At 40.6% G+C, this 18,909-nt stretch overlaps 1 protein-coding gene across 1 annotated transcript in view; it reads left to right on the top strand.

Annotated features, from left to right (window-relative positions):
- Positions 1–18,909, top strand: part of ARHGEF28 (Rho guanine nucleotide exchange factor 28) — a 304,572-nt gene that overhangs the window by 55,370 nt on the left and 230,293 nt on the right. The window contains exon 2 of the mRNA XM_042940909.1: positions 3,448–3,491. Coding sequence (XP_042796843.1) covers positions 3,459–3,491 — 33 coding nt within the window. The 5' untranslated portion in view covers positions 3,448–3,458. The remainder of the gene's footprint in view (positions 1–3,447; positions 3,492–18,909) is intronic.

The raw sequence follows: 18,909 nt of genomic DNA on the forward strand, positions 1-18,909 counted from the left end.
GGGCTCGAACTCACGGACCACGAGATCATGACCTGAGCCGAAGTCGGCCGCTCAACCGACTGAGCCACCCAGGCGCCCCACAAGTTTATTAATTTTTAAAAGTGGCTGCATGGGGCACCTGTGTGACTCAGTCAGCTAAGCACCTGACTCTGGATACTGGTTTAGGTTGTGATCTAGCAGTTGTGAGACTGAGCCCCACATCGGGCTCTGCACTGACTCTGGAGCCTGCTTGGGATTCTCACCCTGTCCCCCTTCTCTGTGCTCCTCTCTGGCTTTCTCTCTCTCTCACATACACATGCTCTCTCCTACAAATAAAAATTAAAAAGAAAAATAAAGTGGCTGCAAACTCCCATCTTCCCTGATGTCAGTCGGTTCTCCTATAATTTAGAAGTTGTTACATTTTAAAAATACAAAACCTGTGAAACACTCAGTTTCAAAGATTTATATAGATTAGAAGGCTTTTTCCCCCCAAGAATTTGAAGCCTGCAGATATGAGGGCTTTATTAAGTTGTAAACTTTATTATTTTTTTATATGAAATTTATTGTCAAATTGGTTTCCATACAACACCCAGCGCTCGTCCCAAAAGATGCCCTCTTCAATACCCATCACCCACCCTCCCCGCCCTCCCACCCCCCATCAGCCCTCAGTTTGTTCTCATTTTTTAAGTCTCTTATGCTTTTAAGTTGCAAACTTTAATTACTGCAAGAAAGTGACAAAACAGTGGTAACATGTACTAATATTCTTTTTGAAAATGTTATGATGGCATATACTATCTGACAGTTGAATTTCCTTTAAGAATTTTCACTTACTGAAATATCACCCCTTCTTGATGGAAAGGCCTATATGTATTTGGAAAAATGGATGTTTTTACAGACATGTCATAAACAGCCACTTTTTGTAGAAAAATGAGAACACTTCTATTTCGGGAAGAGAAAATTGTGTAGGACATATTAAATAAAGTGGGACAGTTTTTTAAAAGACTTTGCCACAGTATAACCAATACGACTCAATATGGTGTATGGATTTTTATGGTCCTTAGCAATGTCATTACAGAAATTGTAGATTGGACTGTGTTTGAAATTCATTACGATACTTTGCCCATGGATGACACAAGGAATGAATTTCACTTACGGTGCCTTTTAAGGTTCTTATCCAAGCAGCTGCCCTACCTAGTGGTTGTAGTTGAGTGCTTTTCCCTTAGGAGATTACTCTTTATTAAAGAAGTAATTCACTCTTCAGATTAAGTCCATATTCTCTTCACAAGTGGTTTCTTGGTTTCTCTCCCTCTCTCCCTCTGTACCCCTCCTTCCCACCTTCCCTTCGTTTCTGCAAGCAGGGGAGAGGGGCAGAGAGCGGGAGTCCCAAGCAGGCTTCATACTCAACACTGAGCCTGAAGCAGGGCTTGATCTCACGACCCTGGCACCATCACCTGAGCCAAAATCAAGACTCAGATGCACAACTGACTGGCACCATCCAGGTGCCCCAGAAGTGTTTTTTTGTAGATGTATTATCAGATAAAATCTAGAAAGCTGAGTAAGGGAAAACATCTGCACTTCTACGAGTGTATGGCAAAACCTCTTACACAGATGATGTATTCTAAGATTCATTAAAATACTCCATAGTCTTCAAAGTTTTGTTCATAAAGGAATGCACTTATATTATTTTCTGTGCATTTCGGTCCTTTTGAAACCACATTGACTGTAGAATGCACTCTTGCTATTAAGCAAAAATTTTAAAAGTTTGTAATTGTATCAAGTTTTGTTAAAGTTTTTTAAAAGATCACAATGGTTTATGGCATGCCTGTAAACACAGGTTAAAAACAGTTGGTGATACCTTGAAGCACATCACACATTTAGGGTAAGGGATCGTGGTATATGCTATTGGGTGTACTTTCAAAATTTACATACCTGAAAGCTGATTTTTTTGCGGGGGGGGGGGGGTGGGTGGAGATTATAAGGCATTGTTCTTAGTCATTTTAATTTCCCAGTAGGGCTGATGAATAATTCGTATTTAGGAATGAGAGACTGATTTGTCATATTCTTGTTAGTATTGTCTTCCATTTGAAGATTCCTTCCTGGAATTCTTAAGCCATTCATCTAATTTATGAGGCAAGTTTTATTAAGAACTGATGATAATAGGTAAGCCCATTTAAGTGGGTCTACATAAACGGCCACAGGGCACAGTGTGTTGGTAATGAGCTTGGTCTTCTCTCAGGATAACTTAGGGAGTATAACTTGTGACCTAGGAGGGTGCCAGTGGCAGCGTGAGTATGAAGTATTAATAAACCTGAAGTTAAAAGTTGTTACAAAAAAAAAAAAAACTTTCTGTATTTTTCTTCTTGCCAAGTGTATACTTGGGGTATTATTGCACTAAACGTCCCAATTCAGGTTGCTATGTGCCCTGTCACCCATCGCCGAGGTACTGCAGCTGGTGTGGCCTGGGAAGGCAGAGCCAGGATTGGCCTGGTGAGCAGAACTCGGGTAGTGGTTGGATCTCTGTCTTGCCCCATTCACAGTTCTCATCCAGCCCACTCCTTACTTTGTCCCGGTTTTTAGGGCTCTCTTGTTGAGCTGTGCATTTTTTGAGGGCCGAACCACCTCCTGGTCATCTTTGTGGATTGTTTGGCCCACTGTAGGTGTTCATTGAATGTCTTGAATGATGGTTGCTTTTTTTCCCTAAGTTTCAAGGTGGTTTCTGGATGTGGGTTTTACAGGGGCAGGCATGCAGTTGGTGGAGAGGTTGGTAACTGGAGTACATACCCGCCCTCCTGAGATCACATGACTGAAACCTTTGCCCTCTGGATGTTCAGCAAAGAAGTGTCTTGCTCCTGAGGTCTCCTGCCTCATTTGGACAGCGGTGAACTCTAACCTCAGAGACCTCTATTATTCAAGTAGTTAAGGCAAAACTTTGAGCACGTTTATGTTGACTTTCCTGGCTTTTGGAAATATTTCTCTCAAGAGCAGTCAATAGAATATTACCTGGGGTGGGGCGCCTGGGTGGCGCAGTCGGTTAAGCGTCCGACTTCAGCCAGGTCACGATCTCGCGGTCCGTGAGTTCGAGCCCCGCGTCAGGCTCTGGGCTGATGGCTTGGAGCCTGGAGCCTGTTTCAGATTCTGTGTCTCCCTCTCTCTCTGCCCCTCCCCCGTTCATGCTCTGTCTCTCTCTGTCCCAAAAATAAATAAAAAACGTTGAAAAAAAAAAAATAAAAGAATATTACCTGGGGTGGATAGGTTTCCTTTAGGTGTGGAAATTAACGTGAGAGAAGAAAAGGGGGGTGGTATTTGATACAGATGGAATCTCTTTTCTGTAGTTCATGGTTTTGTCTCTGCAATTTTCCCATCTATCGTTACTTCTCCCCTCTGGATAACTGAAGGGAGGGACACAGTTCTGGTTGGCTACGCAGTGTCTTCTGTAATAATGGTTGTCATTCGTTATTTTCCTTGCAGATGCGGAAGCCATGGAGTTGAGCTGCAGCGATGTTCCTCTATACGTAAGTCTCTAAGTGTTGGATTTCAGGTCTAAATGACCCTTTCTTACACTCAAAACCCGTGTGACTAAAGTGGAGAGAAAGGTTTTGCATGCTGTTTGAGGCTTAAAAAAAAAAACAAAAACCAAAAAACCAAAAAACGTGAACTGTCTTGCTTCAAGTATGTGTATGGACCCTTTTAAAAGTCATTGGCTCTTGGCTCTGAAGTCTGGGTTTTAATGATACTTATCTGAGTAATTTTATTTAAACTGTATAACTTCTGGACTCACAAACACCCATTTCATTCATGTGAATGGTTTTCGAATGTTGTATTTTAGGATATACCGATAATGGTCACGAATGTCTTCTAGGTGCGTCTTTGGATAACGTTCAGTGGCATTTGTGTCAGCTAAAATCATGAAATAGGAATTCAAAGGGCAAAGTGCTGGGACATCCACAGAATAGGTGGAGGATTGGGTGACAGAGATGCCCATGAGATGCCTAGACAGGTGTTTCTTCTGCATTGAGGGAAGATTCTGCTCTTCTGCACAGTTAACTGAGTGTAACAGAGAAGTCAGTGGATGCTCCCTTCACATATAAAATGGGATAAGGGGGAGCGTGGGTGGCTCAGTCAGTTGAGCGTCTGGCTTCAGCTTGGGTCATGATCTCACAGTCTGTGAGTTCGAGCCCCACGTCGGGCTCTGTGCTGACAGCTCAGAGCCCGGAGCCTGCTTCGGGTTCTGTGTTTCCCTCTCTCTCTGACCCTCCCCCGTTCATGCTGTGTCTCTCTCTGTCTCAAAAATAAATAAACGTTAAAAAAAAAATTGGATAGGACTTCATCCCCCCCACCCCCCTTATTTCCTTGAAATCTGACTGAGTTGGTATAGCGTGGGCATGGATGGGTGTGTGGGACCTGTGGTTTCAGGTAACTTCTGAATCATCGACTCATGGAATTCAGCAAGAGTACTGCATCTAGACTAAGAATATGACCTCAATTTAGGTTATCCTTAATAGAATGAAGTGTCAGGGAACTAGAACACACAATCAGAATCTTCAGTTAAAATCTGTTGATCCATTTCATTGCCCTCTCAACCTTAGATATACTCCACTCTCTTCTATAGAGAAAAACTGAATGATACTACTACTCTGTGCTTGATGTCAAAAGAACCAAGGTCGGTAGAGCAAGTCCCTGGTTCTAGAGTCAAATAGGTCAATGGCAGACTTGAGTACGATAGAGGATGGGAAGCTGGGGCCAGCCATGGTTGCAGCTCCTGATTCTAACTCAGAATTTACAACTATTGTTGTAACACAGAACTGCCTCTTCCCTTCTAAGGAGTTGCACTTCACACATCAGATGAGTAATGTGTGGGAAATAACCTCAAGGTCCCACATTAAGAAGAGAATACTACGAGAACTGCACGCAGCTACTGAAAACAATTTTGGGAAGGATACTGAATAGTGAAAACATTACTAATTTAAGAAGTGGAAAAATAAAGAATGCTCCATGTATATACTTTGTGCTTTCAATTATGTTATCATGAAACAAGCTGTCGTTGACTTGAAGTTTACTATATACCCGGTCCTATCTGCTAACCCTTCAGATAGTGACAGTGACAAGGGCAGCTTGAGGAAGGCCTGTAACACCCTCCATCATGTCCACCCGCTTCCTCCAAATATTACAACCGTAGTAGTATCCTACCTACTAGATTATCATCAGACTAAGGAAGAGTCAGTACCCATAGCCTAAGGAAAGAAGGGATTTAAAAAGACCAGACAAAAGTAAAAATAATTTTGTCTAATAAACAGAATATACTAATGGGAATGAAAGGGAGTAAGTGAAAGGTGTTAAGAAAACGTTACTCATAATCTGAGTACCTATAGATGTTTTATTAAAATGACACTTTGTCATTTCTAAAGTGCAGTTTTTTTCCACCCTCATTTTAACATCTCTGAAGCTGAGATGCTCTTACATGCACTGTGCATTCCAGCATATGTCACGGTATAGTTATTACCTATGTGTGCGTGTCCTTGCTTACAATGCTCAAATGGTTGTCACTTAAGATTACATGTGTGCCTGGGAATGCACGCTGGTGCAGCCACTCTGGAAAACAGTATGGAGGTTCCTCAAAAAACTAAAAATAGAACTACCCTACGACCCAGCAATTGCACTACTAGGCATTTATCCAAGGGATACAGGTGTGCTGTTTCAAAGGGACACATGCACACTCATGTTTATAGCAGCACTACCTACAATAGCCAAAGTGTGGAAAGAGCCCAAATGTCCATCGATGGATGAATGGATAAAGAAGATGTGGTGTATATATACAATGGCGTAGTACTTAGCAATCAAAAAGAATGAAATCTTGCCATTTGCAACTATGTGGATGGAACTGGAGGGTACGATGCTAAGCAGAATTAGAGAAAGACAAAAATCATATGACTTCATTGGTGTGCACAGAAGTGCACCTGATAGGACTGAAGAGGTGCGGTGAGGTAAGGGAGAGAACTAAAGATAACTCTGAAGAAGTCTGGCTGCACTTTGCAAGTATGTGGATGGAACTAGAGGGTATTATGCTAAGTGATATTAGAGAAAGACAAACATCATATGACTTCACTCATATGAGGACTTTAAGATACAAAACAGAAGAACATAAGGGAACGGAAACAAAAATAATATGAAAACGGGGACAAAACAGAAGAGACTCAAAAATATGGACAACAAACTGAGGGTTACTGGAAGGGTTGTGGGAGGGGGGATGAGCTAAATGGGTAAGGGGCACTAAGGAATCTACTCCTGAAATCATTGTTGCACTATATGCTAACTAATTTGGATGTAAAAAAAAAAGATTACGGGGGCGCCTGGGTGGCGCAGTCGGTTAAGCGTCCGACTTCAGCCAGGTCACGATCTCGCGGTCTGTGAGTTCGAGCCCCGCGTCAGGCTCTGGGCTGATGGCTCGGAGCCTGGAGCCTGTTTCCGATTCTGTGTCTCCCTCTCTCTCTGCCCCTCCCCCGTTCATGCTCTGTCTCTCTCTGTCCCAAAAATAAATAAAAAACGTTGAAAAAAAAAAAAAAGATTACGTGTGTGCCTTGCTGGTATAATAAAAACAAATCTAAAATAAATTTCTACCAAATTAATAACATGTAAACAGAGCACACATAAGAACTATACTAAAAGTTATTTTTGTGCTTTGGGGTAGACCTCTTCTCTGCTTTTCTATCTTCAGAGGTTTGATAAATATTGTAGCTTCTAGTTTATTAAATTCTGGTTTATAAATGTTTAATTTTTAAAATTCATACATGAATTAAATGCTTTCAAAATGATTCCATTACAATTTGGCATTAAAAAGTTAAGTTGTTATGGGGGTGCCTGGGTGGCTCAGTCAGTTAAGCATGCCACTTGGCTCAGGTCATGATCTCCCAGTTCGTGGGTTCGAGCCCCACATCAGGCTCTGTGCTGACAGCTCAGAGCCTGGAGCCTCCTTCCCATTCTGTGTCTCCCTCTCTGCCCCTCCCCCACTAGTGCTCTGTCTCTCAAAAATAAACATTAAAAAATTACACAGTAACACGGAAGACTTGGAAACAGCAGCATGGTACACGATAAAATCTGTCGAAATCTAGAAGTTCTTGCAATGAGTATAAGATAAAATTCAAACATGTAATGATTAGAAATTTTTTAGTGGAATATAAAATGGAATTTATAACGGTATATTATGTATACATTTATGTATACATACAGAAATTGTATATTATGTATATTTAACATGACACTTGATATGTATAATTGTATGTTATGTATATTTAGCATGACTCTTACTTGATATGTATATAGATTGTAACCTAATTCTTTTAACCCACTTAAACATTTATGTCACTATTACAAATTGATCTCAGCCAGTTTGACTCGTTGGACATATGTAGTAAGAGGTCAGAGAGTGTATATTATAGTAAAAACAAGTCTAAATTCAATTTCTACCAAATTAATAACATGTAAACAGAGCACATGTAAGAACTGTAGTAAAACTTGTTTTTGTTTTTTGGGGTAGACCTGTTCTCTGCTTTCTGTCTTCAGAGGTTTGATAAATATTTACTTGTAGCTTCTAGTTTAATAAAGTCTCATTTATAAATGTTTAATTTTTAAAATTCATATTTATATTTCATAAATTATAAAAATAGGAAATACCAAGAAAAATTAAAACCTTATGCTTAACCCTGTCATCAGTATAAGCACTGTTGATATTTGGTATGTTTTTCCAGAGTTCTATCTATATCTGTGTTGACTTTTATTGACATTAATGCATTAATTATTAAGGCATATATTTAGATGATTTTTTATTTGATGGCAATATATTGGGTCTCTTTATTTTGATACTTCTATGTGCTAACAATCCTATTATGATTGGTTATTTTACAAAAATCATCTTTGGCAAGTGTATAATGTAAAATCCAAATAAAACTAGAAAGTTTAAAGGACTGACAACATACTGAGATACTTTCAAAATTTGAAAATAATAATTGTATGCTAATGAAAAATCTCATTAAAATGGGCTCTAAAAAATAGGAATTGTAAGATTTATCTGAAGGAAGATTAGACCACATAAATGGAGTGATAATTATGGAGGAAAAAAATTGATAGAAATTATTCCCAACTTTGACTCACCCTCTACAAAAAGGCACCTTGTTCAGGTGATATAAACATATTTTCCCGTTCCTTTGATTATAAGCTGTTTCGACGTGAGAATTTATTGTTCAAAAGTCTTTGCTTCTTGGTCACTAAAGAGAACACTTACTTACAAAAATGGTAGACTTCTTTTATAACTTCTAGTAGATTTTTGATGCTCTTTAGGGTTTTCTGTACTTAGTACCTTGTCATCTGCAAATAGTAGAAGTTTTACTACTTCTTTTCCAATTTGGATGCCTTTTATTTTTTTATTTTTTGTTGTCCGAATGCCGTGGAGAGGACTTTGAGTACTGTGTTGAGTAAAAAGTGGTGACAGTGGACATCCTTGTCTTGTTTATGACTTTATTAGAAAAGCTCTCAGTTTTTTGCCATTGAATATGATGTTAGCTATGGTTTTTTCATATATGCCCTTTATTATGTTGAGGTATATTCCCCCTAAACCTATTTTGTTGAGGGTTTTTATACATATATACACATACATATATATATATTTACACATATATATACATATATATGTGTATATATATATGTGTATATATATATGTATATATACACATATGTATATATATATATACATATGTATATATATATACACATCTTAATGTTTATTTATTTTGAGAGAGAGAGTAGATGCACACAGGGAAGGGGGCAGAGAGAGAGAGAGAGTGAGAGAATCCCAAGTAGGCTCTGTACTGTCCGTGCAGAGTCCATTGTGGGGCTGGAACTCAGAAACCATGAGATCATGACCTGAGCTGAAACGAAGTGTCAGGTGCCTAACTGACTGAGCCACCCAGGTGCTCCTGTTGAGCGGTTTTGTCATGCATGGACGTTGTACTTTCCTTCTTTCTTTCTTTTTTTTTTTTTTTTTTTAATCTTTATTTATTTTTGTCAGCGAGACACCGAGCATGAGCATGGGAGGGGCAGAGAGAGAGGGAGACACAGAATCAGAAGCAGGCTCCAGGTTCTGGGCTGTCAGCACAGAGCCTGACACAGGGCTCGAACTCACGAACCGCAAGATCATGACCTGAGCCGAAGTCAGATGCTTAACCGACTGAGCCACCCAGGTGCCTCAGATGTTGTACTTTCAAATACCATACAATTTCCCTCGTATGGAATTCAAGGAACAAAACAAATGAACAAAGAAAACAAGAGACAAACCAAAAAAAAAAAAAAAAGCCTCTTAAATACAGAGAACAAACTGATGGTTACGGGGTAGGAGTTGTTGGGGAGGATGAAATAGGTGAAGAAGATTAAAAGCACACTTACCATGAAGAGCAGTGAGTAGTGGATAGAATTGTTGGATCACTATATTGTACACCTGATACTAATATAGTACTCAGTGTTAACTATACTGGCATTAAAATTTAAAAAAAGATGAAGAGATATCTCTATACCTATAGAAAATCTGTGGATATAAGAATTCTTTTTTCCCCCATGCATTTTGTTTGGATCCATGAAGAAAACTTCCATGTTTCCTTTTTAAAGTTTCTTTTTTCTAGGTCTTTGACTATTGTTTTCTCTTTCTAAAACTGCTATTTCAAGGTTAGACTGTTTTGTCCTTCCTGTAGTCTGACTTCTAGAAGCATTTTTAATTTTATATTGAAGTGTTCTATATTGTCGAGTCTGTTTTTCTTTTTTGCCCGCACAATTGTTGTTCCCATTCCTTTGTGTTAGTTTCTCTGTAGTATTTTTGAATCTTGGTCTATTTCTTATGCCCATATCGTTTCATCATCTTGGGTATTTTATTGTGAGCACAAAGAAAGAAATTAACATATTTTTCTCTATTTCAGGAATTCGTTTCAGAGGGTGTGATAATTTTTGATTCTGTCTGGTGTGCTATAGAACTTTATAGATTTTTTGAAAACTATTTCCGCTTGCTTATTTTTAGGAAGGGAGACAGTGTTGGGGATGCAAGGATATTCCTCAGCTTAGTCACAGACTGCCTCTAATTTTTAAAATGAACAATGGAGGTTCATTGACTTGCTTTTGCAGGAAAAGAGAAACACTGCCCCGTAATAAGATTAGAGAAGAAGCAGGGGTTGGCAGCTGGTAGCCAAGAGTTTTTATAATACCAATTTGCAGACTGTGGGGATGTGGGCCTTGCAAATCCAATTTTCAGCCTCTGAGCAGCTTCCTGCATCTGTGTTCTAAGGGGGCACTAAAGGAGCCGCTTTGGAAGGTCAGGCTGTTTGTTCACGATAGAGGAAAATAGCAGACACATGCAGTCTGGCTTGAGGTCTAGGCTTAAGGTGTAGACTGAGTTGACAACATGCTTTGGGGAGGAGGAGGAGGAGGAGGAGGAGTGTTAGGCTAGCAAAGAGTTGTAGTGATGAACCTCATGACGTTTGAAAGCCTGGAAGAGTGTCAATTATAATTAATTGATGTAAGATGTTCTTTTTCTTTTCTTTTTTTTTTTTTTTTTTTGAGAAACAGCGTGTGCATGCACATGTGTATGGGGAAAGGGCAGAGGAACAGGGAGAGAGAATCTGAAGCAGGCTCCACACCCAGCTTGGCGCTCGCTCTCACAAACTGTGGGATAATGACCTGAGCCTAAATCAAGAGTTGGATGTTTCCCTGACTTGAGCCTGCCAGGTGTCCCAAAGATGTTCTCTGTCGTAAACCATCTTTATTTTTTATAATTTTTTTTCTAATGTTTGTTTATTTTTGAGACAGAGCACGAGTGGGGGAGGGGCAGGGAGACAGGGAGACAGAATCTGAAGCAGGCTCCAGGCTCTTGAGCTGTCTGCACAGAACCTGATATGGGGCTTGAACCCGTCGACTGCGAGATCATGACCTGAGCTGAGGTCGGACGCTCAACCGACTGAGCCACCCAGGCGCCCCTGTCTTAAACCTTCTTAATTGACACCACTTGGGAGCTTGAAAGTCCTGTATTGGAAGCCATTAAGTTATTTTTATTTTTTTAGTTTGTTGTTTTTAGTCCTTTGTTTCCTAGTTTGTACATAAAAAGATCGGAAATGATGCAAGTAGAGCTTAAGAGGTGAGATTTTGCTTACTTGGTATTTGATTGAATTTTGAAAGAGGAAGAGATTTTGCATCCGCAAGCCAAATAGTGTTTTGCTGTTCGGTGTTTTTGACTACTTGTTAAATTGAGTTGTCTCAAAGTTTTTGTAGATTAATAAATGTCATAAAACAGATACATGTTAAACTTGTTAATCTAGGAACTTGCTTTTTTCCACATTTTATTTTTATGTAAGTTATTATTAGCCCTAATCTTCCCCAAAACAGCTCAGTGCTGTGAATAAAACAGACGAGCTCTTCCTTGGGAACTTGTTGACTGCAAGGGCTTTTTTCGCAATGAAAATAGCTTTATTCTAGATAAACTTAGTTAAATAACACTTGCTCATTACAAAAAAAATAAGCACAAATTATTAGCAATTACTTTTTGCAAAATTTGGACATAACACTGTTCCATGAAAGGAATCCTATGGAAAATCTGTTAGGATCTTTAGCAGATCTCAGTAATCATTCCTCTCCATTTTATACCTCCTTTTCTGTCCTCCCTGGTAACTGCTGTTGTTGAAAGTTGATGCATTTTTGTCAGCAGCATTATAATCCCTTGTGAACTTGTTGGCAAAAAGAATTTGAGACCTTTACCTCCGACCTACTGAATCAGACATTCTGGTTGGGGGGTGGGGCAGCAATCTGCATTTTAAAGCCACTTTGAGGTAGTTCTGCACACTAAAGTTTGAGAACCACACTTACTGTATATATTTACACATTGTTGCATGCTCCTACAGCCCTGTACATCAATTTAGACACAAGCTTTAACAAAATCATTAAAAAACCTAGATCATATTTGGACTTCTGTATCTTTTCCAACTAAGCAATACTTGGTAGAAACTCCTCTAAATCATTAGACATAGTTCAAAGTCATTCTGTTTAATGAGTGGGTGTGGACCACTGTGGTGTCGTCCACCTCTGTGGATGAGTATTTACTCTGTTCTTGACAACCATTCACTAGATATGTTTGTCTATATGTCTTCCTATATTCATATTTTTGTCTCTATAGGATAGATTCTTAGAGGGTGCATATTTCAAATCTTAATGAATTGCCTTGCAAATGAGATAGAACACTTAGCATTTCATTAAATAACTTCCTGGTATATTTAATATCTTCTGTGTTTAGCTTCAATAACTAGTAATTATGAAATCAGTTCTCATTTTCATCGCGCAAAGAAAGGAAGTATATTCACTCTTGTACGCTTTAAGAAAGTTCAAAAATTTCTTGACTTATTATTATTTTTTTGCTATGGTGCTTCATTTCTACTGGTTCCCAAATTCTGGTTAATGGGAGTATCTAATCCATGGAGATGTTTATAACATCTGCAGAGGGTGTGTCTGTGAATCTTTGCGTGTGAGCTGTTGCTCTCTTCCACCCTTCAGGCATGTTAATCGTAGCAACTGACTGAGAAGTGTCTCATCATTTCTTTCTCTGGAGGCTGCGAATTGTTTAACTGTTGGGCAGTGCATTGTTGCCAGCTGGATCTAAGCTGCTTCCCTCTTCCCTTAGTACTTGGTTATTCTTCCCACTTCATGGTATCCTGCTGTGTTTGGTCTCAAGAATATTGGTTGCTACTGGGCTCATTGTGTAGATTAATTGAAAGTGTAATCTGATGTTTAGAGATGTGATTAGGTCGTTAGGTAACTGAGCGAAACTTCCCCCAGTCAAGCACTTTTATTTCTGGGGCTTGGAGTAACTTCCTTGAGTCCTTGACCGAGTGTAGTCTTCTTGGTCCCAGCCTTATGGGGGGAGGACCTGAGGACAGGTCCCAGGGCCTGTTTCCTAGCCGAGGGAGGCAGCTTCCTATGGAGGCGGTGACTTATGGCTTTGTTCTCTGCTCACCTGGCAGACGCCTCCTTCCTGATTCCTGCAGACTCCCTCTGGCTTCTGGTTCCTGTTGAAGGAAATCCTGTCCTCCAGATGCTGCCCCTTCTCTGCTTATGGCTCTGCATCCCTGATGGCTGCCTGTGACTGGTCTCTCTTGACTATTATGTCAATGATAGTAAGGGAGCGTATCTTTGAGACTTTGGCCTTGCCACCCTCCCTTGGAGATGAGCAAGTTAAGGTTCCTAGGGGGAGTGACTTACCTGACTGATGAAACTGAGTTGGTTTGACATTAAGAATTTTTACTGCTGTATTAGAAGTCGTAAAATACTTGTACTCTGAGAGAGGTAGAGCCCACAGTAAGTCTGGGGTTTTCCCATTTCACTGGGTAATTAAAATGACCTTCCCGTTGTCCTGTCACCTCCAGTGGTTTTTCCCACTGGCCAGCACCCACAGGCACCATTTTGTTACTGCCCTGCAGTCTCTCTTGAGCTTTAATCGTGAAGAATGGTGCCACTTCCCCCATTTTTTTTTTTTTTTTTTTTTTGGTCTTGCTAGAGGATCCTGCCTATAACTACGTCTAGGCAAGCCCTGGCCCTCTAAAACTAATTTACTCAAAAAAAAAAAAAAAAATCTGGGCTCAGTAATTGTTTTTCATTTGCCTCATTAAGTTTTCCAGCTCGAATTAATAGAAATTTCATTAGCTCAGGTGTCAGAGGGCATGGGTGAAGGTGTCTTTTGGCACATACCAATAAATTCTGGCTTTGAGAATGGAATCAGGAAGAGCTTTTGCCTCAAAACCACTTGCAGATCACATGTTGACTGGGTGAAAATTTATTTTTAGCAAATTAAGTCTCCTGATGTCAACACAGCAGCTTGTGCATCTCAGCCGTCACCTGTTGCCTGGTTTCTTCCATCACTGTTTTAGCTGGGCTCACTTAGGCTCTTGGTTTCTGCTAACTGGACTTTGTCCTGCCTGGTCCCCCTTTTACCTTTTTGCCCTTTGTCCTCTTGTCCCTGTGAGAGGGCAGGCAAACTCCAAAGCAACATGTTCCACCCGTGGTACAGGAGATCCATGGTAACTGCTTTATGCTGCCTGGCCAGCAGCCACCAGATGTCCATTCCTGGACGTCCCGAGCTCCTTCACTGCTGCAAGAGACGGCTCGATGGTATGGCAGGAGCAAAGGGGAAAACCACTTCTCAGACATCAGCAAAACCTATGACTTACAATGTTACATCAGTCCTCCGTTAGCTTCATCCCTGTCCCTTTCCTCTTAGCTCAGTGACAGTTTCTGGTACCCCTTCTGTCACCACTGATAAGACCTACGTCTGACAAAAGGCTCCAAGGTAAAATGAACAGCTATGGGAAACTGCTGGCAGACTCAGCCCCAGCACCCCCCCTGGAAGGAATTTCTTTGTGGGTAGGCTGGGGGCTATGGGTAAATTAGTACCACATGTCATAAAGTCTGATTATCTCTCTCCCATATTTCAGTGACAGCCTCCAATTTGGGTAATATGCAGCCTTGTATTTTTTAACGCAGAATGTGAAGTAATTGACGTTTTTGTTCTAGTTGATTTTAAAATATATTACCATTTTAAGAATTTTAGACATGCATATGGGTCAGATTTTTCTCTCAGAGAACCCTCAGAAGATGTAAGATGTGGTTTAGTTACAATGTTTGAGTAACACGTTCTAGAAAGGGAGCTGTTACAGAAGTGCTGTTACAGAAGTAATTCTGTATTATCAAAAACTCTTCCCTCTGACCCGTGAAGATGTGCACGTGTATGGTTTGAATAGGTTGTTTTTAACTCCTGACTTATTCCTCTTCAAAGTTTGATACGCTTTTGGCTTTAACCTTTTTTCTATCAAAACTGATCTCATGAACTTCACCAATTTTGTTCTTGCTTAGTCAGAAGTGTTTAAGTCCCCAATTAATACAGTGCACTATTCTAGGCACTTAGGACATAGCCCAGAGGGAAACAGGTTTCGAGGATCCTGCTCTCCTAGAACCCACTTGACAGTAGAGAGATGGACAATAAATAGGTAAACAAATAAAAACATAGGACATTGAGTTAGTGGTGTGTTAAGGCAACACAACGTGATATGATAGAGAATGCTGTGTGTTGTGAGATAGGGTGAGAGCCAGGATCCCCCATAGTGTTCCAGAAAGATCAGGAAGCCCAAAGGGCCCTGAAGTAGGAGTTGACTTCACATATTTAGGGGACAGCAAAAGACCCATGAGAGAAGAGGAATGCCAGGTCATGGAAAGCTTTGGAAGCCAATGTAATGAAATGATAAGTTGGTGGGCGTCAAGGTGGGGCAGTTGCCCAACGTGATTCTTAGTGTTCATGAACTCTGCTGGTTCTTCTCAAGTTCTTTATTCATCTCTTGTGTTTTCTTCTCCTCTTTTTATGTGAGTGTTCCCAGGGCCCACCCCTTTCTTCTCTCTTTCTAGGCAAGCTTACCTTTCCTTGTTGTTTGAACCACAGGACCTCTTTGAAGGCTGCCACATGAGGATCCTTCTCCTGACCTCTGCCCAGGCCACACCTTCTATTTCCAGCTGGCCCGTTTGCTGTATCCATTCATTTAATGAGCACTGGCTTCAAATCCAGACTGTTATATTTTAAACAGTTTTTCAAATTCTCCTCCAAACCAAAACCCAGTCCAATTTCCTGATTGCTGTTCCCTTACCATCATTCTTCCAGGCATGGTGACTTTACATGTGAGTTTTCCTAATTCTTGCATTCCTTCATTCTCTGTAGTTGATCAGTCATCAAGATGTGCTGATGATTACAGTGGTCTCTTTTCTCTCCTCAGCCATTATGCAAATTCATCTCTGGGTTGTTGCCTTTAACCTCTTCAGATCTGCCGTTTCCTTAGACTTTGTGATTGTTTTATTTTCCCCCTCAAATATTATCTCCTGCATTAATCTCTTGCTTTGCAGCCATATACCCTATCTGTTCTAATCTTACAAGTTCTCTATCTTGGTGGGCTTTCTTTTCTTAGAGCAGGACTTTACCCAAGCTACTCTGGTTCCATAACCAGGAATATCTCTAGGGTAGGAGTGGGATACATTATTGTATGTAAGTTATGACACTGGAAAGCTATACATTTGGTATCTTCTTGGAAGTTTTCTTTTTTCTTTTTAAGTGTGTGTGTGTGTGTGTGTGTGTGTGTGTTTGAGAGAGAGCACTAGTAAGTGGGGGAGGGGCAGGGAAAGAGAGAATCCCAAGCAGGCTCTGTGCTGTCGGCATAGAGCCTGATGTGGGGCTTGAACTCACTGTGAGGTCATGACCTGAGTGGAGATCGAGTTGACCCTTAACCAACTGAGCCACCCAGGCACCCCTTCTTGGAAGTTTCGTAAGACTTGTTTGCACTTTTTGGGTTATCATTTTGGAAGATGCTCCTGCCCCCTGGATATTTCAGTTACCAGGATGTGTTACCTCCTGGTGCCTTGGGTATAGCCTGTGCCTGAAAGGCTGGACTTTCCAAAGGTGAGGATAATTGAGAGCACAATAGCTCAACTCTGTGTCCTGTGGACACAGGTTACTACACTTCATTATATCAAAATACCTAGTGTTGTGTCCAATATACTACAGCCTTTCAATAAACATTTGCTGACTGAATTCCTCGAAAACCTTTGAGGGGGAGGTAAGCTTGTTCTCTGATCATAGCAACATTCGGGACAATGGCTGTGGTCACCGGGGAGAGGATCCAGCTGAGAAAATGCTAATTAAAGATGGTGCTTGGTCACATCTGTGATCGTATAAACCACCCCCCCCCCCACCATAAACAACAGCTGTACTGTTCTCAGGGCCTCCTGCGTGTCACGCTTATTCCTGCTCTCAGACCTTGTACGTGTTGTTTCCTCTACTTGGCACGCTCTTGTTCCCTCTTCCATTGTATGATTAAATTCTTACTCATTATGCAAGTTTTAGCTCAAATGGGACATCAAACTTACCATTTTAGGTTTTTGAGGAGGTTGTGTTATGGCTGGGTTTAATCTCTTTCATTAAGCTTGAAAACGATTAGGACAGGAGACACTTAAAATGCTATTTTTTTTTGTCACCTGATTTTCCAATACCAGTCCAGTGCCATCGTCAATAAATATTTGTTAAATGAATGTACGGTTCTAACTTAGTTCGACCCAAGCGCAGTGGCCAAGGTTCATGCAGTATATTCTTTAGTTTTATTGTTTGCTTATTTCTGTACTGTTTTATCATTTTGCCAGCAGGTATTTGGCTGTCCCTATTTTGGGATGGGGACAGTCGTGTTATTTTTTTTGGACTCCAGGTACACAAAAGTCAGAGCAAAGTTCACATTAGGAGGGGCTGTCCCAGCGGTGATAAAGTTTGGAGGTTTTGAGGGGAACGTGTCCTATGTAGTTTAACTACATTTTGGAGGCACTGTATGGAATCTGTAAAAATGATGAAACGCAAGATTAATTTTTTGTGAGGTAGATATTCCTTGCCGAGAATTAGAATTTAACAATGAGGAAGTTCTGACAAAGTAGTGGGGAATTAAAATTTGTCTAACTGGAGATTCCTAAAGAGTTTCCTAACTCATTATCTGTGAAAACTGTCAGATGAACTGAACCCCCTTCTTTAGCATTCTTTAGCAATATCTCCCGTCTCTCAGTTATTATGCTCCACGTCTTTGGAAATAAGTCCTTGCATGACTACCTTACCTGTTGAGAGCACCTTGTACTGCCGCGAAAAGTGTTTTTACACCTTAGCTATTTCGTTAGAGCCATACAGTGCTATTTAATGGAGGAGGTGAACTGAGAGATGTTAAATGACTTGCCTGGGTACATTTGTGCATGCATTAATACACTTGACAAATTAAATGTGCCAGGTTAGGTAAGATAACAGGCAGGAGCAGGTCCTGGTTTTGTGAGGCCTGAGTTGATGTGATTTGAAGTGTTCTCTTTCAGAAAAGGAATAAAAAAATTAAAAAACCAAACGCATATTAGATTAAATATTTATGAGAAACGACAGCATTTTTAAAAGCCGAGAAATTCCATATTTATTCGCAATCCAGACTCCCCTTTGCCAAATCCTGAAAAATGCCCTCACACACTCCAGGGCCACCCGACAGGCAAAGGAAGGGTGTCCTAGGGGAAATGGAATGGAAAGACAGCACACTCAATTAATGGCAGTTAGAACATCTCCCACTTAACTCCAGCCTAGAATAGAAACTAATTTTTTTTTTCTGTAACATTTCACCCACCACTCTTTACATAAACACTCAGCCACAACCTGATTTCCCAGTAGTCAATGTTGTTTTCCTCTGATGGTCATGGTGACCACCCCTGACTTTGATAGATCAAACTATCACATTTAAAGTGTATTACTACTGGGGGGCACTCAGTTGGTTAAGCATCTGACTCTTGATCTTGGCTCAGGTTATGATCTCATGGTCTTGGGATCGAGCGCTGTGTTGGGCTTCATGCTGAGTGCAGAGCCTGCTTAAGATTCTGTCTCTCCCTCTGCTTCTCCCCTCACCTCATGAACACATGGTCTTTATTTCTCTCTTAAAAAAAAGAAAAAAGTGTGTGTGTGTGGGGGGGGTGATATTACTATCGGAAGTTTAGAAATAAATATAAGGCTTAGGACCCTCCTGTGGCCTTGGAAGAGGCCTTGTAAAGCAGGGGCCCTGAAGCTTAAGCTTGGGTAGCTTTATGGTAAATGTGCCAGCACAGGGTATATAAACATGGAAGGAGCCGGCTGCCCTGCCCTCAACGCTTCATTAGTTAGGGAGGCAGAATAATCCCAGAAAGTGAATAGTGAGAAATGGTTGGATAAAGATAGGCTGAAGGTGCTTCTGAAACCACCAGAGGGGCTCAGGGAACACTTCTCAGAGAACCTGGATTCAGAAGGGCAAATGGATGTTGCCAGCAGACTGGTAGAACAAAAAT

This window comes from Panthera leo, chromosome A1 (genome assembly GCF_018350215.1).
Source record: "Panthera leo isolate Ple1 chromosome A1, P.leo_Ple1_pat1.1, whole genome shotgun sequence".
Lineage (NCBI taxonomy): Eukaryota > Metazoa > Chordata > Mammalia > Carnivora > Felidae > Panthera > Panthera leo.